This window comes from Diceros bicornis, chromosome 34 (assembly GCF_020826845.1).
Source record: "Diceros bicornis minor isolate mBicDic1 chromosome 34, mDicBic1.mat.cur, whole genome shotgun sequence".
Classification (NCBI taxonomy): Eukaryota; Metazoa; Chordata; class Mammalia; order Perissodactyla; family Rhinocerotidae; genus Diceros; species Diceros bicornis.
Genome location: NC_080773.1, coordinates 23,793,903 through 23,816,944, shown reverse-complemented (window position 1 = coordinate 23,816,944; position 23,042 = coordinate 23,793,903). Strand labels below are relative to the sequence as shown.

The 23,042-nt window shown below is 38.7% G+C and overlaps 2 protein-coding genes across 2 annotated transcripts; both read right to left on the bottom strand.

Moving 5' to 3' along the window:
- Positions 1 to 1,872: 1,872 nt before the first annotated feature.
- On the bottom strand, positions 1,873 to 22,123 carry LOC131397089 (vomeronasal type-1 receptor 4-like). The gene is made up of 2 exons (XM_058529727.1): positions 22,073 to 22,123; positions 1,873 to 3,021 (listed from the first exon to the last, which is right to left on the bottom strand). Exon 2 carries the CDS (start codon positions 2,818 to 2,820, stop codon positions 1,873 to 1,875), a length of 948 nt encoding a protein of 315 aa, XP_058385710.1. The 5' UTR covers positions 2,821 to 3,021; positions 22,073 to 22,123.
- LOC131397088 (olfactory receptor class A-like protein 1) lies at positions 21,547 to 22,792 on the bottom strand. The gene is given in 1 exon segment (XM_058529726.1): positions 21,547 to 22,792. A coding segment is annotated over 1 exon segment (948 nt). The 3' UTR covers positions 21,547 to 21,844.
- Positions 22,793 to 23,042: the final 250 nt, after the last annotated feature.

Below are 23,042 nucleotides of genomic sequence, written 5' to 3'. Positions count from 1 at the left end.
CTATTATTTCCAGGTGAGCAGAACCAGATGCAATATAATGGGAACCAAAGCTCAGAGGTTGCAAGTGGGCTGAGATCTGCAGATTCACACCATAGACCAAAGACACAGAATAGAACTCAACATAAAGTAATATTTGAGAAGACTCAGACACAGTGAAATAAAGACTCTATGGAATTAATGAGGAAGAATTTAACCTAAAAATGATTACAGTGGATGGTGTTATTAGTTCAGTTAGTAAACACCCTTGGTGGGTAGTGACTGGGAGGGGCATGAGTGAGCTTTTGGGAGCATGATGTTCTGTTTCTTGATCTGGGTGCTGGTTACATGGGTGTGACCCCTGTGAAAATTCATTGAATTATATAATTTTGGGGATATTTTTTATACTGTAAAAAAGGTTAAGGAAAAATCAGTAGATACATTTGAAGGAGAGAATGCCTGATGCTTAAACCTGAATTGGGTTTATAAGATCAAGGCAAAAGAAAAATTTCAACTTGTGTTGATGAAAGAGATGAAAACCATGATGAAGACAAGGCTACAGAAGAGATATGGAGAGCTATCCAGGAGGCATTGCACATCTGCTAAAGAGGAGTGACAATTTCATACGGAAAAAATGGACCCGGTGGTAAAATAATAACAGAAGACAACTTCCTAAGTTGAAGTTCACATGAGCTGCACATCGAAATCACACCCTGGATGGGAGAAGTAATGAAAAACATCTATTCTTATTTAGGTAACAGTCTTAAACCCTACGAGAATTTATCTAAGGATACAGCACAAATGCTCATGAAAAAATTTCATCAAAGGAAAAGCATTATTCTGGTGTTGGAGACCTTTTCTGCACCAGGGAAAGCTTGGAGATAGAGGAAAGTGAACTGCTTAATGAAAAGAGGTAAGCCCAAGAATGCTATGTGTAGGCAAAGCAGAACCCAGCAGCCATGCTGACAAAAAATTTAGGCAAAGATTCAAACTGTATATCATTTGAATCATATCCCCAAGGACTTTAATCAAACAATGACTTAAATAGAACAGAGTCCTCAAAATAGCAGAAGATAAAAATGATGGAAAGTGGTGCTGAGCAAAGAGTTTACAAATTACATCTATTTAAGGCAAAAGCATGACAGTACATGGGGAAAGTATCATGCTATTTCTAATGGAAAATCATTGAAAGTGAAGGGACACATTTAATTGAAGTTATCCCAACAGGCTGGATCTAAAATAAGAAATACCTGAGCATAACATGGGTAGGGTTATTATTATGGATGGATTTACACAGACATTGAAAGATACACACTTGCATTTTACTGTGCCTTAAAGAGAAAAACTCTCAGCGTCCCCAATTCTCTTAACCTGCTCTATTTTTTATAGCTCTGTCATATGCACTTATAATTTTCATATAGCAAAAACATTCTATATAATCTACTTGGTAATTATGCCTTGCTCCTAAAATAGTGCCTGGAATGTGTAAAGTGTGCAATATAAATTTGTTGAATAGAAAAATGACTTTCCTGAGAGCAGTGCAGTTCAATAGAAATATTATTGAAGCCACAAATGTAAATTTTAAATTTTCTAGCAGCTACATTGGAAAAAGAGTAAAACCAAGCAGATAAACTTAGTTCTAATGATATGTTTCTAATGTATTTTGTTTAACCCAAATATTATAACATAAAAAAGTCATCAATGTGAAAATTATTAATTTGATATTTAGGTACTCCTTTTCATTGGAAGAATTCAAAATGTGTGTATTTTTAATTTACCACTCATCTCAATTGTACTAGCTTCATTTCAAGTGTTCAATATCCACACGGCATTTTTTTCCTCCTATACATAATTATGGAGACTTCTCTGTTGCTGAAGAAAGTTGTGGGTATCAGATCATCTACTGAATGTTCTTGGAGAAAAGATAATTCTCATCTTTGAAATGGAAGAAATAAATTTGGAAATAATCTTATTATTTTTCATCAGCACAAAAGGGCAGATGGTTGGGTAGCATGCTGAAATAATCCCTGTAATTCTCTCCAGACTGGGGTTTTTCTCAGGTCTATAAAATAAGTAAAGGGTAAAAAAGTCATTTGAGCAATAAAAGAAGACAAAGCAACTTACCAGCGAAAGAATATTGTGGGTGGCTTTGATTTCAGGAGATGGCTGGGAAGGGAGGCTGAAGCTATGCACGTGCTGGGCTCTCCGGCTGTGTTTATAGAGGAGATTCGCCATGTAGATACTGGATGACATCATGAGGACCACAAAGAGGAGATCTCGAATCACCATAACACTAAAAAGTGCTATTGAATACTGCTGTTCCAACTGCTTAGCTTGACAATATAGTTGGGAATACCCAGAACCAGTAATTGTGACATTGTTTTTGGCTTCTACAGTTTTGATGATGTGGATATAGATGAGCATGTTGACGATCCAGAAAAAAAGGAAAGAAGGAAACATGCATGTAGACATTTTAGATTTAAGCCATGTCCATTTAGAAGTACTGGGACTGATAGTGATGGCTTGAAATGCACTCAGGAGGGAGGTAGTACAGATGGAAAGACCCCGAGTAACTCTGTATGTGTACAAAGTTGCCTTACAACCAACGTCATCCAGAAAATGTCTTACTCCAAAGGATGACATGACATCTGGTATCAACCTGAACAAAATTGTAAATACATTGACCAATGTCAGGTGTATGAAAATCAAATCTATGGGCTTTTTCAGGTGAGATTGAGTGAAGAAGGTGTACATATATAACGTGAAGATCAATGAGTTCCCCACGAACCCAATACAGATTGGAGACATGAGGAAAACCACAAAAATAATATCGCTTGAATACATTACCTTATTGATGTTTTAATTAGCAAACAGGTTTCAAATGAAACAAAATAGATTATATTGTGAAATTATAAATAATGGAGCCCGTGGAAGAATATAATGACTGACAGTTCAGTATGGGGGGTGTTGAAATGTTCAACTCTTCTGTGTTTCAGGCCAAGACGGGTCAGCAACAGAGACTGGATTCCAGAAATTCTTTAGAACCTAGAGTACACAATTACATTTTTTTGTGTGTGTGAGGAGATCAGCCCTGTGCTAACATATGCCAATCCTCCTCTTTTTGCTGAGGAAGACTGGCCCTGGGCTAACATCCATGCCCATCTTCCTCCACTTTATATGGGACGCCTCCACAGCATGACTTGCCAAGCAGTGCATCGGTGCACGCCGGGGATCTGAACCAGCGAACCCCGGGCCACCACAGCAGAGTGCAAGCACTTAACCACTTGCGCCACCAGGCCAGCCCCCCACAATTACATTTTTTTTTTTTTGTGAGGAGATCAGCCCTGTGCTAACATTGTCAATGCTCACCCCCCCCCTTTTTTTTTTTGCTGAGGAAGACTGGCCCTGGGCTAACATCCATGCCCATCTTCCTCCACTTTATATGGGACGCCGCCACAGCATGGCTTGCCAAGCAGTGCGTGGGTGTGCGCCTGGGATCGGAACCGGCGAACCCTGGGCTGCCACAGGGGAGCGCACGCACCCCACCGTTTGCGCCACTGGGCTGGCCCCCACAATTACATTTTTAAAGAAGGTGGAATTCAAATTGCTAATTAAAATGGAAAAAAAATAAAAAAACAGTGACACTAGAAAATGAATAGTGAATTTATCCTAAAAAGAAATAAATAGAATTGATACCTGTAAAGCAGAAATTAATAAATAACAACCTTCTATGTAGAAGGGAAACAAAATCTAAGTCAGTTTTTTGAAAAGAATAATAAAATCAACAAACTTATGTGACTTTAACACTTCCCCAAAGGAAGGCACAAAAAATCAGGATTAAAAATGTTAAAGGGATAGCAGTGGAGAAGTTGCAAATATTAGAAAATAACATGATACTATCATTAACTATGCCAATACATTTGGAAATCTAGGCGATACAGAGGCAAATTTCAAGATGAATTGGCTTAAAAAAAGATAATAGAATAATGGAAAGTCCTAAATGTGCAAGGCTCATCATGATGAAATCGAACAGTATGTAAAACTCATTCCATAAGAAATCTTAAAGAATGTTTCAATGGTGAAGTATGCCAAACACCTTAGTAACAAATAATATCTACAACCAATTGCTAAGGAAAGAAAAAGGGAAAACATTACACTACTCACATTATGAGGTTAGCATAATCTTGGGAGAAAAACATAAAAAAGTAATGTGAAAAGGAAATTACAAACCATTTTATCGACCAAATCAAAAACAATTTATACAAAATAATTTTAAAATTGTGTCCACTATATATATGTAAAAAAGAATCAAACATTTGATCAAAGAACTATCCCAAACAGAAAAAGAAATTTCAACATTTGAAACTTGATCTCTATGTAGACTACATAGAGAAACTTGATCACTAGTAGACCACGAGAACAAAAAGATATGATCACTTCAATATACGCACAAGATCATGTGATAAAATTCAACTACGTGTATCATAAAAAGTTTCAGTTATGTATAAAGAGAAAGGAATAAGCTTGCCCTGAAAAAACATGTACAATGTCAACAGTATCATATTAAATGTTACACATGGAAAGCTTTTCCTTTGAGATTGGCTATGAGAAAAATGTCTGCTATCATCACTTATATTCCTCTTGTCTTTTGATATCCTGGGCTTTGTAGAAAAGAAAGAAAGTAAAATTTATAATAATTGGAAAGAAAGTAACACCATCTTTTATCACTGGCAAATTCTATAGGTTTTAAGAAAGGAACAGATAGATTCATTCACTAAAATATTGGAATTTTTAAGAGCAATTTTTACGGTTACTGAAAGCAGTCAGTATAAAATCATTTGTATTCCTATATGTCAGCATAAAAATGCAATTTAAAGAAAGATAGCATTTAAGTAGCATAAAAATATGTTGAACATTAGAAATTAATATGATAAATGCGTAAAATCTCTAACGGAAACTGCTATAAATTATTCTAAACGTGATTGAAGCATTTTTAAATGAAAATGAATGTATGATAATTTGAGATAAAGGGTATTATCTATAAAAATAAAATGAGGATTGAAAAACAAAAGTGAGGATAATGGATACTAGAAAGGGGGGTAATAAAATGAAAGGAAAATGATATGAAATGTAGATAAATGTTAATTAAGGTGTAGAGAATAAAGAGACATAAAAAAATCATAAATAAGGGGAGATATAACCCAATATATGGATTGTATGGAATTTTCAAATAGTTCTGAGTAATAAAATAAAAAGTCAGAATAAAATGAAGAAAGTGTGATATGGTTTTCAAACGAAATAAAGTTGATTGAAGACAATGAAACAGTATTGGAGGGCTGTAAGAGCTAGTAAAGAATCAAAGAGATGAAAGAATGAAGAAAGTAAAACAAACATGGAGGAAAAGAGAAATAGCGACAATAATATGAGAAAGAAGACAAAATACACTTCTATCAAACAGAAAATTCACAGAAGGTTAAATCTGAAAAAATTGAAATCTCAGTAAGGAAGCTAGAATGGGGAATTGGAATATTGAAAAGGTTTTCATACCGCCCTCTCATTCTCAAGGCTGTGTGACAGAATCCTACCTAAAGGCAGTTGGCTTCCCCAAGCAAGACATCTTGGAACGGCTGGATTGGACCCTTAAAGACTGTATATGAGGGACCGTATGGAAGGACTTCTCCTCCCAGTGGATCACCTTGTCACCTGCGGTCTCCTTGACCTTGCTAATTGGAGATCATTTTGATGTGCCCAGAGGAACAACAAATCACTCTCCCAGATGCAAAGTGATTCTCCTGGTAAATTTAATAGGTTTATTGATCAGCAGTGTACAGTCACCATCTGAGGATGTACATTTTCTCAAGTTGAAGTACATCAGAAGTAAACTTTATGATCTAGGAAAGTGATTAAAGTTAGTTTTCACTCAGCCGGTGGAAATTCCCTCAGGACTTGATAAAATCTGAACTCTGAGCAGCTACTCAGAGAGCGCTTTCACTTGTCCACCTGGGCCTGTTGTGTCTCCTGCTTTTATAGACTGTTTTTTCACCAAAGTTACTGAGATGTGACGTATAACATTGTGCAATTTTAAGGTGTACAATGTGATGATTTGATACCTGTATATATTGCAAAATGATTACAGTAATAAAGTCAGTTAACACCTCAATTACTTCACATTACCATCTGTTTTTGTGATGAAAACATTGAAGATTTACTCTCTTAGCAACTTTCAAGTATACAATAGAGTATGGCTAACTATTGTAACCATGCTGTCTGTTAGATCCCCTGAATTTATTTATCTTAGAACTGGAAGTTTATACCCTTTCACAAGATCTCTATTTCCTCCACTCCAGCCTCTGACAACCACCATTCTACTCTCTGTTTCTGAGTTAGGATCTTTTAGATTCCACATACAAGTGAGATCATACAGTATTTGTCTTTCTCTCTCTGACTTATTTCACATTGCATAATGCCCTCAAGGTCCATCCAGGTTGTTGCAAGTGGCAGAATATCCTTCTTTTTAAATAGCTGAATAATATCCACTCATCCAAAGGCCTAGCTATTTGCAATCACACCATTTCATCCAGATTTTGTACATTGAGGTCTCAGCATACTTTTGAGGCCAGGAGAAAATCTTTTTCAAATGAAAGGAGAGTAAATATGAAAACATTCTGATATTTAAGAGAAATGGAGAGTGTGGGGGCGTTTGTTTGTTTACTCACAATATGTATTGGGTGTCTATGTGAACTAAACAACCTTCCAGCCACCGAGGATGCTAGCAATGGAGATGGAGATACCTGCACTGTTTTTTTCCATATTGGACACCACAGAGAGAGCCAGAAAATCACACAAATACACCAAAAGATTCTTACAATCTGGACACCAGGACATTTTACAGAATGGAGGCAGGACCGGGTGAGGGAGGCATTTGGAGCTGTGACCTCTGAGGGTTGAGGTCCCCCAACCCTGAAATGTGACTGGAACCTCTATGTCCAGCCCCAACATGCCCCAACATGGGCATGACCTAACCAAGAGGGTGATTGGCCTAGGGCAAGGGTGGCACATCCTGAAGCTGATCTCTAATCTCTGGACACTATTGTGTGTGTGGGGGGAGGTGGGATTGTAAAGCTTCAACAGAAGGACAACCAGGAGCTCAGGAGCTCAAGGGGCAGAGAGTCAACTCAATCAACAGTGTGATAATATTTTCCCATATTAATGAAACACATTAGCATATAGAGACAAAACTCTTTTGAAATAGTTGTAAAATATTCCAAAATATGGACTCACTTTTTTTTTTTTTTTAGCTCTTCCCCTATTCCTAGGCATTCAGTTTGATTTTCTATTTTTCCACTACAAACAACACTTCAAGGAGGATCTTTCCACGCCATTTCCCTGGATATAAGTGCTTTTATTTCATAGAGTAGATTTCTAAAAGTGGCTTTTTGACCAAGTGACAATTTTAAGCTTAATCTATATTTTCCTACTATCCAAAAAGTTTAAAGCAATTTTTAACTCCTCTGTTAATTACATCTTATAGATAAAGCCTTACTGAATTTGTTCCTTGCATAATATTGCCCAAGGAAATAATTTGCTACTTTTGAAGAAATTTGATTTCTACATCAATGCAGTTGTTGGAGCCCAGGGCTGGTCACACCAAAATCTCTCACAATAGTGATAAATAAATGAAAACCAATAGGTTATATTGTAGTATATGAGGACGCCATTTGGTTTAAAACTAATTAGGCCTGAAGTGGCCAATTGAGCATGCATTGTGCATTTGCATTAAATACTTACTATGTCCCGAAGACAAGAACGATCCCCCTAAGGAAAGGGATGTAAGCTCCACTATTTTGGCATTTCCTTCAGGATAAGCATGTCTCCTTAAACTAAGGATTAATTGCTGTCTTGCTGTGCTCACCTTGTAGCCACTCAACACGTGACCACTCACCTTGTGACCACCGATCTGCTCTTGCAGCTAAGCGTCTTGTGACAATTGTAAAAGGGACATTCTTATCATATGTGATGTGTGTTCTTTGTTCCAAGATGGTATATAACCACTCTGTCCACCCCACTTCTTTAGTGTCCTTCCTTCCACGGGGAAGGAATGCCCTGGGCTAGTCTTCAGATCTGCCTCATGGTAAGCTCACCTCAACTTTGATTTATAGCTTAATTATGAATCATTTGCATTGACATTTCAGGGCGTAGTCATGGCAGGATTTCAAAGAAACCTACCGGAGACCACCTGGAATCTACACTGAACAAGGGCCCATTGAGCTCGTCTGCATCATTGCATTCTTCAGGTGACCCTGGTGAGTTGTCCTGAAACTGGACCTCCTAACTTTAAGTCAATGGTCCAAAGTTTATAGGAGCTGTTTCAAACCTTAAGACTAGGTTTCTTATGGGGGTACCAGTACATACCCTAGGTAAGAGAAACCTAGCGGGGTAATTCCTAGGAAGGTGAAAACTAGGGGGAGTTTTCTAGGCCAGGGGAGCCAAGGGGGAACATTAGAGTGAATGGGACAGGCTGAACATTTTAAAAATTTTTTGTTTATTGCAGTAACATTGGTTTATAACGTTGCATAAATTTCAGGTGTACATCATTATACTTCTATTTCTGCGTGGATTACATCATGTTCTCATGTTCACCACTCAAATACTAATTACAATCCACCACCACACATGTGCCTAATGATCACTTTCGGTCTCCTCCCTCTCCCTTTCCACTCTGGTAACCGCCAATCCAATCTCTGTCTTTATGTGTTTGTTTGTTGTTGTTGTTATCTACTACTTAATGGGTGAGATCATACTGTATTTGACCTTCTCCCTCTGACTTATTTCACTTTGCATAATACCCTCAATGTCCATCCATGTTGTCACAAATGGCCTGATTTCATCGTTTCTTATAGCTGAGTAGTATTCCATTGTGTATATACCACATCTTCTTTATCCATTTGTCCATTGATGGGCACTTAGGTTGCTTCCAAGTCTTGGCTATTGTGAATAATGCTACGATGAACACAGGGGTGCATGTATCTTTACACATTGGTGTTTTCATGTTCTTTGGATAAATACCCAGCAGTGGAACAGCTGGATCGTATGATAGCTCTATCCTTAATTTTTTGAGGAATCTCCATACTGTTTTCCATAGTGGCTGCACCAGTTTGCACTCCCACCAGCAGTGTATGAGAGTTCCCTTCTCTCCACATCCTCTCCAACACTTGTTGTTTCCTGTCTTGTTAGTTATAGCCATTCTCATGGGCATGAGATGATATCTCATTGCAGTTTTGATTTGCAATTCCCTGATAGTTAATGATGTTGAACATCTTTCCATGTGTCTGTTGGCCATCTGTATATCTTCTTTGGAGAAATGTCTGTTCAGGTCTTTTGCCCACTTTTTAATTGGGTTGTTAGTTTTTTGTTGTTGAGATGCATGAGTTTTTTATAGATTTTGGAGATTAACCCTTTATGAGATGTATGGTTTGCAAATATCTTCTCCCAGTTGTTAGGTTGTCTTTTCGTTTTGTTGACAGTTTCCTTTGCTGTGCAGAAGGTTTTCCTTTGATGTAGTCCCATCTGTTTATTTTTTTCTATTGTTTCTCTTGCCCGGTCAGACACGGTGCTTGATAATATGTTGCTAAGACCAATGTCAAAGAGCGTACTGCCTATGTTTTCTTCTAGGAGTTTCATAGTTTCAGGTCTTACATTCAAGTTTTTAATCCATTTTGAGTTAATTTTTGTGTATGGTGTAAGGTAAGGGTCTACTTTCATTTTTTTGCATGTGGCTGTCAAGTTTTCCCAATACCATTTGTTGAGGAGACTTTCCTTTCTCCATTGTATGTTCTTGGCTTGTTTGTCAAAGATTAGCTGTCCATAGACATGTGGGTTTATTTCAGGGCTTTTGATTCTATTCCATTGATCTGTGTGTCTGTTTTTGTGCCAGTAACATGCTGCTTTGGTTACTATAGCTTTGTAGTATATTTTGAAATCAGGGAGTGTGATACCTCCAGCCTTGTTCTTTTTTCTCTGGATTCCTTTAGCAATTCGGGGTCTTTTGTTGTTCCATATAAATTTCAGAATTCTTTGTTCTATTTCTATGAAAAACGTTGTTAGAACTTTGATAGGGATTGTATTGAATCTATAGATTGTTTTAGGAAGTAGGGACGTCTTAACTATGTTAATTCTTCCAATCCAAGAACATGGAATATCATTCCATTTCTTTGTGTCTTCTTCAATTTCTTAAAGCAATGTTTTACAGTTTTCAGTGTACAGATCTTTCACCTCTTTGGTTAAGTTTATTCCTAGATATTTTATTATTTTTGTTGCAATTCTAAATAGGATTGTATTCTTAATTTTTCTTTCTGCTACTTCATTGTTATTGTATAGAAATGCAACTGATTTTTGTATGTTGATTTTGTATCCTGCAACTTTATCATATTCATTTATTACTTCTAAAAGTTTTTTGGTGGATTCTTTAGGGTTTTCTACATATAAAATCATGTCATCTGCAAATAGTGACAGTTTCACTTCTTCCATTCTAATTGGGATCCCTTTATTTCTTTTTCTTGCCTGATTACTCTGGCTAGGACTTCCAATACTATGTTAAATAGGAGTGGTGAGAGTGGTCATCCTTGTCTGGTTCTTGTTCTTAGGGGTATAGCTTTCAGTTTTTCAGCATTGAGGATGATATTAGCTCTGGGTTTGTCATATATGGTCTTTATTATGATGAGGTATTTTCCTTCTATACCCATTTTATTCAGAGTTCTTGTCGTAAAAAGATGCTGTATCTTGTCAAATGCTTTCTCGGTGTCTATTGAGATGATCATGTGATTTTTATTCTTCATTTTATTAATGTGGTGTAGCACGTTGATTGATTTGTGGATGTTGAACAATCCCTGCATCCCTGGAATAAATCCCACCTGATCATGGTGTATAATATTTTTAATCTATTGTCCGCGATTTGCTAGTATTTTGTTGAGGATTTTTGTGTCGATATTCATCAGTGATATTGGCCTGTAATTTTCTTTTTCTGTGTTTTTCTTGTCTGGTTTTGGCATTAGGGTAATGTCAGCTTTGTAGAATGAGTTAGGGAGCTTCCCCCCTCCTCAATTTTTTGGAAGAGTTTGAGACGGATAGGTATTATTCTTCTTTGGATGTTTGGTAGAATTCACGAGGAATGCCGTCTGGTCCTGGACTTTTATTTTTGGGGAGGTTTTCGATTACTGTTTCAATCTCCTTACTGGTGATTGGTCTATTCAAATTCTCTATTTCTTCTTGATCCAGTTTTGGAAGGCTGTATGATTCTAAGAATTTATCTGTTTCTTCCAGATTGTCGAATTGGTTGGCGTATAGCTTTTCATAGTATTCTCTTATAATCTTTTGTATTTCTGAGGTGTCCATTGTAATTTCTCCTCTTTCATTTCTGATTTTACTTATTTGAACCTTCTCTCTTTTTTTCTTGGTGAGTCTAGCTAAAGGTTTGTCAACTTTGTTTATCTTTTCAAAAAACAAGCTCTTGGTTTTATTAATTTTTTCTATTGTTTTTTTAGTCTCTATTTCATTTATTTCTGCTCAGATTTTTATTATTTCCCTTCTTCTACTGATTTTGGGCTTTGTTTGTTCTTCTTTTTCCAGTTCCTTTAGGTGCACTGTTAGATTGTTTATTTGAGATTTTTCTTGTTTGTTGAGATAGGCCTGTATCGCTATAAACTTCCCTCTTAGAACCGCGTTTGTTGTCTCCCATAAACTCTGGCATGTCATATTTTCATTTTCATTTGTCTCCAGGTATTTTTTGATTTCTCCTTTGATTTCTCCATTGACCCAATGGTTGTTCAGTAGCATTTTGTTTAATCTCCACATATTTGTGGTTTTTCTGGTTTTCTTCCTGTAGTTGATTTCTAGTTTCATACCGTTGTGGTCAGAAAAGATGCTTGGTATTATTTCAATCTTCTTAAACTTATGGAGACTTGTTTTGTGGCCTAATATATGATCAATCCTGGAGAATGTTCCATGTGCATTTGAAAAGAACGTGTATTCTTCGGTTTTTGGATGGAATGCTCTGTATATATCTACTAGGTCCATCTGTTCTAGTGTGTCATTTAAGGCCAATTTTTCCCTATTGATCTTCTGTTTGGATGATCTATCCATTGGTGTAAGTGGAGTGTTCAAGTCCCCTACTATTATTGTGTTACTATCTAGTTCTCTTTTTATGTCTGTTAATAATTGCTTTATATATTTAGGTGCTCCTACTTTGGGTGCATAGATATTTACAAGTGTTATAGCTTCTTGTTGGATTGTTCCCTTGATCATTATGTAATGCCGTTCTTTGTCTCTTTTTACAGTTTTTGTTTTAAAGTCCATTTTTTCTGATATGAGTGTTGCTACCCCAGCTTTCTTTTCATTGCCATTTGCGTGGAGTATCTTTTGCCATCCCTTCACTTTCAGTTTGTGAGTGTCTTTAGGTTTGAAGTGTGTCTCTTGTATGCAGCATATATATAGGTCTTGTTTTTTTATCCAATCAGCCACCTTATGCCTTTTGTGAGTGTGTGTGTGTGTGTGTGTGTGTGTGTGAGAGAGAGAGAGAGAGAGGAAGATCAGACTTGTGCTAACATCTGGCAATCCTCCTCTTTTTTTGCTGAGGAAGACTGGCCCTGGGCTAACATCCATGCCCATCGTCCTCCACCCTATATAGGATGCCGCTACAGCATAGCTTGCCAAGCAGTGGGATGCTGCATGCCCAGGATCTGAGCCGGCGAACCCTGGGCTGCTGCAGTGGAGCGTGCGCACTTAACCACTTGTGCCACCGGGCGGGCCTCCCACCCTATGCCATTTAATTGGAGCATTTAGGCCATTGACGTTTACAGCAGCTATTGATAAGTATTTACTTACTGCCATTTTTAAACTTTTTTTTTCCCTCGGTGTTTTAGTAGTCCTTCTCTCTTCCTTGCTTCTTCTCTTGGTCTCTTCCCTTGTGGTTTGATGGCTTTCTTTAGTATTACATTTCGGGTTCCTTTCTCTTGTTTTTTTGTGTATTTAGTATAGGTTTCTGGTTTGTGATTACCATGGGGTCCATATACCGTAACCTACGTATGTAGGAATCTATATTAAGTTGATGGTCTCTTTAGTTAGACCTCTGTCTGAAAGCTCTTTATCTCTCTGCTTCCCTCCTTTTATGTTTTTGATATCATAGCTAACCTCTTTTTTGTGCATTTGTATCCATTACCCTCTTATCATGGAAATAGATAATTTTTCCTATTTGTGGTCTTCTCTTTTTCCCTTAAATAACTCCCTTTAGCATTTCTCATAGTACTGGTTTCTTGGGGAAAAACTCCTTTAATTTTTGCTTGTCTGGGAAACATTTTATCTCTCCTTTTCTTTTGAATGATAACCTCGCTGGGTAGAGTATTCTTGGCTATAGGTTGTTTCCTTTTAGCACTTTAAATATATCGTGCCACTCTCTTCTAGCCTGTAAGGTTTCTGCTGAGAAATCAGCTGATAGCCTTATGGGGTTTCCTTTGTATGTAACTTGTCTTTGTCTTGCAGCTTTTAGGATTCTCTCTTTATCTTTAATTCTGTACATTTTGATTATGATGTGTCTCGGTGTGGGCTTCTTTGGGTTTATCTTGTTTGGTGCTTTCTGTGCTTCCTGTACCTGGATGTCTGTTTCCTTCCTTAGGTTAGGGAAGTTTTCATGTATTATTTCTTGCAATAGATTTTCTGCCCTTTTGTCTCGTTCTTGTCCTTCCGGGACACCTATAACACGGATGTTAGTGCACTTGATGTTGTCCCACAGGTCCCTTAGACTGTCCTCACTCTTTTTAATTCTTTTTTCTTTTACCTGTTCAGCTTCGGTGATTTCTTCTAGTCTTTCATCCAGCTCACAGATCCTTTCTTCTGTATCCTCTACTCTGCTTTTGAGTCCGTCTAGTGAGTTTTTCATTTCCAGTATTGTATTCTTCATTTCTGATTGGTTCTTTTCTATATCTTCCATTTCTTTGTTGACATTCTCACTGAGTTCATCCATTCTTCTCCCAAGATCAGTGAGCATCCTTAACACTCTTTGTTTGCACTCTCTGTTGGGTAGGTTGCTCATTTCTGTTTCACTTAGTTCCTTTTTTATTGTTTTGTTGTGTTCCCTTACTTGGAACATATTCCTCTGCCTCCTCATTTTGCCAAATTCCCTATGCTAGTGTCCATGTATTAGGTAGGTCAGCTACATCCTGCTCTTGGATGGGTGACCTTACTTATGTGATTCCTTATGAGGCCCGGCAGTGTGCTTCCCTCAGTTCTCAATGTTCCAGGAGTGACCCCTATGTGGGCTACGTGTGTCCTTCTGTTGTGGCATGGTTGCTCTCCCTGTAGGTGCCCAGGGAGGCTGAGTTATGCTCCTGGCCAGCTGTTGTAATGCTCAGCTGCTTGTAGTTGTTGTGGGCCCTTCAGTCTCTTTATCAGGTGTGGGGACCCCCAGCACAGTTGGCCGCAAGTTCTAATAGCACATTTGTGTGGCAGTATTTCTTTTAAGTGAGTAGTCCCCCAGCGTGGCAGGTTGTTAGGCTCTGGGGCTTACAATTGCTATAAGCTTCTAGCCTTTAGGTCTCTTGTCATCTCTCTGAGGGTTGCAGCTGGGTGGGGCTGGCCTCAGGCATGGGAGCACCCAATTGTTTCAGGCTTTGGAAAGTGAGGCAAACCCCCATGTGGGTCTTTGAGAAGCACAAGTCTTCTGCAGCTGACAAGCACTGCTGCCCACAGGTCCACACACACAGTCAACACAGTCCTGCCCCATGTGCATGCCCCAATCTCCTGAAGTTAACCCAGTCTCTCCAAGGCAGGAGCCCCACACACTCCATCACTGCCCCACACTCTCCACCCACTCCTTGCACACTCCCTGTCCCAGAGAGGTGGACCCACTTTGGAGAATCCAGGTAGGTCACTTAGCAGGCCCACAAGTTGCCCAATGGCTTGTTGTTGGGTGGGATCTATCCCTAGGGTGGGCTGCCTGCCCTGGTGAGCTGGGTTAAATTGGTGCTCTAGTGGGTGGGACAGAGCCTGGGCTAGCAGGACCCAGGGAGAACTCCAATTGTGTCTGCCAGTGTCTGTTCCAGTACGCCCACAGCAGGCCACAACGATGGCCGCCACCAACGTCCCAGTCCCTGCAGAGGTCTCACCTCTCACCGAGATGCACTCAGATCCTATCAGGTGAGGAGTCTCTTTTCACCAAAGCACTGTGCACCTTTCTTTATGGTGATTTTAGGCTGCTTTCTGAAACGGATGAATTTGTGCATGGGCCCTTTAAGAGCCAGTTTTAATTTCTTTGGGAACCAGCTTTTCTGAGGGGTACTCCCCAGTGTTTTAGTAGCAAGCAAAGTCAGATATTTTGCCACTCGTCTGGATTGTGCTGGGTCCAAAAAATGCCTACAGTCGGGGCGGTCCCCGGCTCAGGGCCCCACTCCTCCAGGGAGGGCTGAGTAACTTGGGGCTGCTCCCAGGCGGCCGTGAAGCACTGCAGCTTGTGAAGGTGGCCTTTTTTCTCTCCCAAAGGGAGTTTCTGCCTCGTCCACCTCAATGGGGATTGTCGTTTGCTGCAGGAGTTCCTCTTATCCAGTTTTCAGTTCTCTCTCAGGGGTAATTTTTCCACGAGTTGTTGTAAATTAGCTGTGTCTGCGGGAGGAGGTGAGTTTAGAGTCTGCCTATGTCACCATCTTGACTTCTCTCCACTCTCTTTCTTAAAAGGATAATTTTCCTAGACTTCTCTTGAAAAAGAGATTATAAAAGGTTTTCTTCACTTTTGAGTGAGTCTCACTTTGGTTAAATGGATAACTAAGCACTGTTCTATAGTGACCCTCATTTCATGGCAACAAGATCAGAAACCCCTTGATCTTGTTTGACCAAGTGTTTTAAAACCTTTTGATGTTTTTGACAAGCTCCCCAAAATTCATATTCTGAATGAAGTCTCTCTTTGGACTTACAAAAAAATTTCTCTGAGAATTTTCAGAGGGCCCCTCGGACTTCTCAAAGAAATTCTTTCTCTATTCCTATAAAGAGGGAAATACTAAACTAATTAGGCTTATTTGGTATGCTAAATTGCACAGGAAGCATTGTCAAGCAAATGATGATAAGCATTCTCAGGTTATATTGCATAGGTAAATATTATTCACTATCTTAACCCTGCTACCTTGCTTCCAGCACTACAAGAGGAAAAGACCATGACTGCACTCTATTATCTAATTTGGTTTACATGTGGGTGTTGCTTTAATGATAAGCAGGGATATTATCAAGCTGGATATGCTGTCCAGCCTCGAGAATGCCCACTACTATCTATTAACTCTGCTAACCCTATAAAATATTCCCTTCAAGAGGCTCAAGAAATCACCACAGAAGAAGAGAAACAAAGGTGGCAATAATAGGGGGAAAACAATACTTTTGGAGACTTTCTCCCACAGTGGCTCATAAAGCCTATACTTGTTATGCTATATGCCCAAGGTATAGTCTAAGGAAACTACTTCATGGGTCACAAGGCCACTTTCCCCTTCCTAATGGACCCTTTGAGGTATGGCAATTGGATTTTTTCCAAATGCCACCATCCCAAGGATAAATATATCTTGTAATGATCTGTATGTTCTCACATTGGGTTGAGCCCTTTCCTTGCAGCAGAGCGATGGCTTTAGGTAAATTACTATTGAAAAGGATAATTCCTGTTTGAGGAATTCCTACTGAGTTACACAGTGACTGGGGGAACTCATTTCACCAGACAAATAATTAAATCTGTTTGTGACATTTGGCCAATAATGCAACATTTTAACTAACGGCACAAGCAAAACTCAATTGGCAAAGCTTTCAGAAGCATTTAATCTTTCATGGCCAAAAGCTCTTCCACTAGTGCTCCTCAATCTTAGATCTATACCCTTTGGTAAACATCAGCCATCCCCTTTCAAGATAATAATGGGACGGCCTATGCAATTAGATGAAGGAATGTATGAACCAACTTTGCTTAAAGGACATCTCTTAATTATTGTCAAGGTCTCATTGAGACATCTAAAAGAAATGAGAGGGTGATAGCTGATTCTTTTCACAGTGAGCTCCCAGGTCATAAAGACCTTTAGGATCATGTGCTACAAGCTGGAGATTTTGTTTATTGGAAAAGACACCAGATAAAAGACTCTTTGCAGCCCTGCTGGAAAGGACCATACCAGGTACTTTTAACCAATTCACGTAGCGCAGCATCAAAAGGCATAGACTCATGGACTCACATTTCTTGTTTGTTGTTGTTGTTTTTTAAAGGGCTTCTCCACCTAAGTGGGTTTCAGTTCCTATTTCCGATACCCAATTTCAACTGAACAGTGCAAATATCTCCAAATCAGGATGAGAAGAAGACAGCATCTGTTGTAGACAGCCATCCCAAGACTCCGGACTGGGCCTGTATTCCCAACTTTATATCTCCTCATTTAAACTTTTGTAATGCTTACACTGGATACCTATGTTATAATGGTTCCATTTAATGCTTTCAGAATACCATCATACTTAAAGAAAGTGATTGATTTGGAACAGACTCATCTCCAAGGCCAGGCATTTATCTAGTTGCTCCTAATGGAACTCAGTGGTTATGTGGAACAAATCTCTGGCCTTGGCTCCTGCCTGGATGGCTAAGACACTGTACCCTGAGCTTCCCTTGGATGCAGGGAAGGATTTGCACTGAGCTAACCACTGATGCCAATCTTCTTCTCTCTAAGGCCAGATGGGCTCATTCATTGTTCCACTGGTATGGCCACCTAGTGGCTCTATTTGTTTCTTCGTTGGGGCTAGAAGTTGTCATTATCACATATAGAAGCCCTGACTAGATTTATTCAACGAGCCCTTAATGATAGTCAAGCAGGAATAGCCTCATTAAATACTAAAACATTTCTAATGAAAAAGCCTGTCCTTCAAAATAGAATGGGCTTAGATATTCTAACAGTGTCCCAAGGTGGTATATGTGCAATCATTCAAACTGAATGCTGTATTTTTCTACCTGATGAATCTTCCAATGTGTCAGCTCTACTAAAATGCTTAAAAAAGTAGGTGAACGTCTTACGTGCTCCTACACCCAGTCTTGATTTGTTGGGTTGGCCTCCTTCAGGTATTGGTTCCCTTTTTTGATCCAGATTGAAATTATAATTGCAAACAACGTAAACGTAAGGAGTCAAAAAAATCACATGTTCAATGTTTGTGCAACAACCTAAAATTTATTGAAAAACCTATGAAATACTTCCTCTGTTAATACATACCTCTATGCTTATCCAATATATCCAACTGTTTTTCCCCAGTGTGGACAACTGGGAAAATAAATGAGATAAAAGCCTATCACAGAGGGACATGATGGACCCAGGGCAGGCAGCAACCACCCTGGCACCAAGGGTCAACATTTTGATCATCAATGCTTTCTATCAAAAGATTATAGATCAAAAGGGGCAAAATGATAGATAAATGAAAATCAATAGGATATATTGGACTATACGAGGAAGCCACTTGGTTTAAAACTAATTCGGCCTGACCTTGTTTTTCCAAAAGGGCCTGACGTGGCCTGTTGAGTGTGCATTGTGCATCTACCTTAAATATTTACTGTCTCCCAAAGACAAGAATGATGCTCCTAAAGATAGGGATGTAACCTCCCCCATATCAGCATTTCTTTTAGGATAAGTATCTCTCCCCAAACTAAGGATTAATTACCGACCAGCTGTGCTCACCTTGTGACTACTCACCTTGTGACTACTTACCTGCTGTGCCAGCTAAGCATCCCATGACAATTGTAAAAGGGACATTCCTATCACATGTGATGTATGCACTTTGTCCCAAGATGGTATATAACCACTCTGTACACCCCACTTCTTTGGTGCCCTTCTTTCCTTGTGGAAGGAGGAACCCAGGTTAGTCCTCAGATCTGGCTCATAATAAACTCACTCCAATTTTGATCTATAGATTGCTTGTGGATTATGTGCATCGACAACAGTGTATTGGTTATTTTGAATTAGAGTTACTTGAGAATCAAAAAGGGCATTCTGACCCTCCTGTCTCTATTCTCCCTGAAAACAGGAAATAAATCTCCCATTGAAAGGTGCTGTCCCTGCATCCTTATCATTAGAGCTAGGGAATGCAGAGCTGAGAAGTCTGCGTAAACAAACCTTGCTAATTTACTACCACAAGCTTAAACTCTCCTTAAATTCCTCACTAATTATGCACCTCAAATCTAAGTTTCTTGTTATTGTCATTCCTCAAAAATTTCTTATTTCTTTATGTAAAATATTTATATACTGTCTGCTTTGTTCACTCTCTGAGCATCATTTCTCTATGTATGAACATACGTATGAAACTGAGTGTTTCTTCTGTAAATATGGTCTTGTGTCAATTTTACTATTAGTCCAGCCATAAGAACACAAGAAGGGGAAAAAGGGGAATGTCCCTTGCCTCAACATAGGTATCAAGCAGAGGGAGGGCTTTACAAAGGACACTGTATTCATTTTTTATTTTATATCCAGGGATTCGAGGACCTGTAGGAGATCTTTGGCACACTTTCAGGGAGTTTCTAAATCCCATAAAATTATGTTTGTGATGTTGAGTTGATATAAATAGATAAAACATTTTATAAGAATATTCATCAGGTTGTCTATAAGCATATGACACCCCAAATTAAGAATGGTGAATACAGAGGAAATTATAAAATTGTGCAGAAGATGGAATTAAATGGCTATCTTATAAGCCCTAATATTTGGCTTCTCTTTTCGTAATGGAAGTGCCTGATTTGAGCTTTGGTTGCTGAGGCATCCACTTAAAGACGGCTATCTGGAATAAAGCATTGCCAGCCACCCCACTAGATAAAAAGCCACACTCGCCACTTCAACACATCTTTGTTTTAGGGATCTTCATTGTTTTTTTTGTTTTTTGGGTTTTTTTTGTGAGGAAGATCAGCTCTGAGCTAACATCTGTTGCCAATCCCCCTCTTTTTGCTGAGGAAGACTGGCCCTGGGCTAACATCCGTGCCCATCTTCCCCCACTTTATATGGGACGCCGCCACAGCATGGCCTGACCAGCAGTGCGTTGGTGCGCACCCGGGATCCCAACCCAGGGCCACTGCAGAGGAGCGAGCGCCCTTAACCTCTACGCCACCAGGCTGGCCCCTCTTGGATGGTTTTAATAACTGACCATTGGGCTCCTTGTTTTTTCTCTTCCTGCACTTTAAGTTCTCACTCTTATTTTTTAAATTCACTGATAAAGAGTGAACAGGTGACAACCAAGGCCCCCACCCTCAATCTCAATAAAAGCAGAACCAAAGATCTGCTTTCTCTCTCTCTCTGACTCTGTCTCTACCTCTCTCTGGCTTCTATCAGCACATTTGTTATACCATAAAAAAACGGTTAAAAAAATCAGTATATACATTTGAATGAGAGGATTTCCGATGCTTAAACCTCAATCGGGTTCGCAAGATCAAGGCAAAAGAAAAATTCCAAATTCTGCTGATCAAAGAGATGAAAACCATGATGAGGACAAGGCTACAGAAGGGATGTGGAGAGCTATCCAGGAGATATCGCAGTTCTGCTAAAGAGGAGTGACAATTCCGGATGGATAAAACAAAATTGGTGGAGGGAAGATAATCATTAAATAATGGAAGATAGTTTCCTAAGTTGAACTTCACCTGAACTGCACATCCAAATCATGCCCTGGATGGAAGCAGCAAAGATAAACACAACTATTCTTATCTAGATAACAGTCTTTAACTTCTATGAAAGTTTATCTAATGATAAAGTATGAATTTTGAAAGCTCATGGAGAAAACTAAATTTATTCAAAGGAAAAGCATCATTCTGATACTGGATATTAGTCTCCACAGGGAAAGCTGGAAGACAGAGGAAGGTGAACTGCTGAATGAAAAGAGGTAAGCCCAAGAGTCCTATGTGTGGGCAAAGTAAAATCCAGCAGCCATGCTGAAAAAAAATTATGCAAATGTTCTAACTACATATCACTTGAATCACATCCCCAAGGACTTTAGTCAAACAATGAATTAAATAGAACAGAGACCCCAAAATGGAAGAAAATGATGGAAGATGGAAGATGGTGCTGAAGAGACAACAGTGCAAATTACATCTACTTAAGGCAAATGCACCACAGTAGACATGGAAAATGTCATGCTATTTCTAATAAAGAATTATTGAAAATGAAAGGACACATTTAATTCAAATTGTCGTAACAGACTAGATCTAAAATAACAAATACATGAGCATAGCATGAGTGGCGTTATTATTATGGAGGGATTTACACAGACATTGAAAGATACACACATGTAATTTAGTGTGCATTAAGGAATGAATCTTTCAGCACTCTCAATTCTCTGCTCTATTTTTTATAGCTCTGTCCTATGCGCTTATATTTCTCCTATGGCACAAACATTCTATATAATCTCCTTAGTAATCATGCCCAGCCCCTAAAATAGTGCCTGGAATATGTAAGGCATGCAATATATATTTGTTGACTAGAGAAATGACTTTCCATAGAGCAGTGCAGCTTAGTAGAAATATAATTGAAGTCCCAAATGTAATTTAAAATTTTTCTAGCAGCCACATTTTGAAAAGAGCAAAACCAAGCAGACAAAGTTAGTTCTAATGATATCTTTTTAATATATTTTGTTTAACCCAAATTATTATAATGTAAACAAGTAAACAATATGAAAATTATTAATTTGATATTTGTGTACTCATTCACTTTAAGAATTCAAAATGTGTTTATTTTTAATTTACAGCTCATCTCAATTATACTAGCCCCATTTCAAGTCTTCAATAGCCACATGGCATTTTTTCTTTGTATAAATCACTGAAGAGACTTCTCTGTTGCCAAAGAAAGTTGTGGGTGTCAGATCATCTACCGAATGTTCTTTGAAAAAAGGTCATTCTCATTTTTGAAATGGAAGAAGTAAATGTGAAAATAATCTTATTATTTTTCATCAGCACAAAAGGGCAGATGGTTGGGTAGCATGCTGAAATAATCCCTGCAATTCTCTGAATTCCTGGGGTTTTCTTGGGTATATAAAAAAAATAAAGGGTAACGAAGTTGTTTGCACAATAAAAGAAAACAAAGCAACTTACAAGCAAAAAGATATTGTGGGTGGCTTTGATTTCAGGAGACGGCTGGGAAGAGAGGCTGCGGCTGTGAACATGCTGGGCTCTCTGGTGGTGTTTGTAGAGGAGATTCACCATGTAGATACTGGACAACATCATAAGGACCACAAAGAGGATATCTTTAATCAGCATGCCACTTATAAATGCCATTGAATAGTGGCGTTCCACCTGCTTAGTGTGACACTATACTTGAGAATACCCAGGACCAACAATTGTGACATTGCGATTGGCTCTGACAGTTTGGATGATACGGATATAGATGAGCATGTTCATGATCCAGAAGAAAAGGAAAGAAGGAAACATGCATGTAGACATTTTAGATTTAAACCATGTCCATTTAGAAGTACTGGGACTGATAGTTATGGCTTGAAATGCACTCAGGAGGGAGGTAGTACACATGGAAAGACCCCGAGTAACTCTGCACGTGTACAAAGTTGCCTTACAACCAACATCATCCAGAAAATGTCTTATTCCAAAGGATGACATGACAGTTGGCATCAAGCTGAACACAATTGTCAAAGCATTGATCAATGTCAAGTGTAAAAAAATCAAATCTATGGGCTTTTTCAGGTGAGATTGAGTTAAGAAGGTGTACACATATAACATGAAGACCAATGAGTTCCCTGTGAACCCAAAACAAACTTGAAATATGGACAAACACCCATAAATCACATTACTTGGAAACATTATCTTATTAATGTTTTAATTAGGTCAACTGGGATCAAATGAAACAAAATATATTGTGAAATTATAAATAATGGATCCTGTGGAATAATATAATGATTGACAGGTCAGTATGGGGGGTGTTGAAATGGTCAATTCTTCTGTGTTTCAGGCCAAGATGAGTCACTTCCAGAGACGGGATTCCAGGAATTCTTGAGAACCTTAGAGTACAGAATTAGGTTATAAAGAAGGTAGAATTTAAATTGATAATTAA

Coding starts and splice junctions, on each gene's coding strand:
- LOC131397089 (XM_058529727.1), bottom strand. CDS start 2,820: ATGTATTCAAGCGATATTATTTTTGTGGTTTTCCTCATGTCTCCAATC.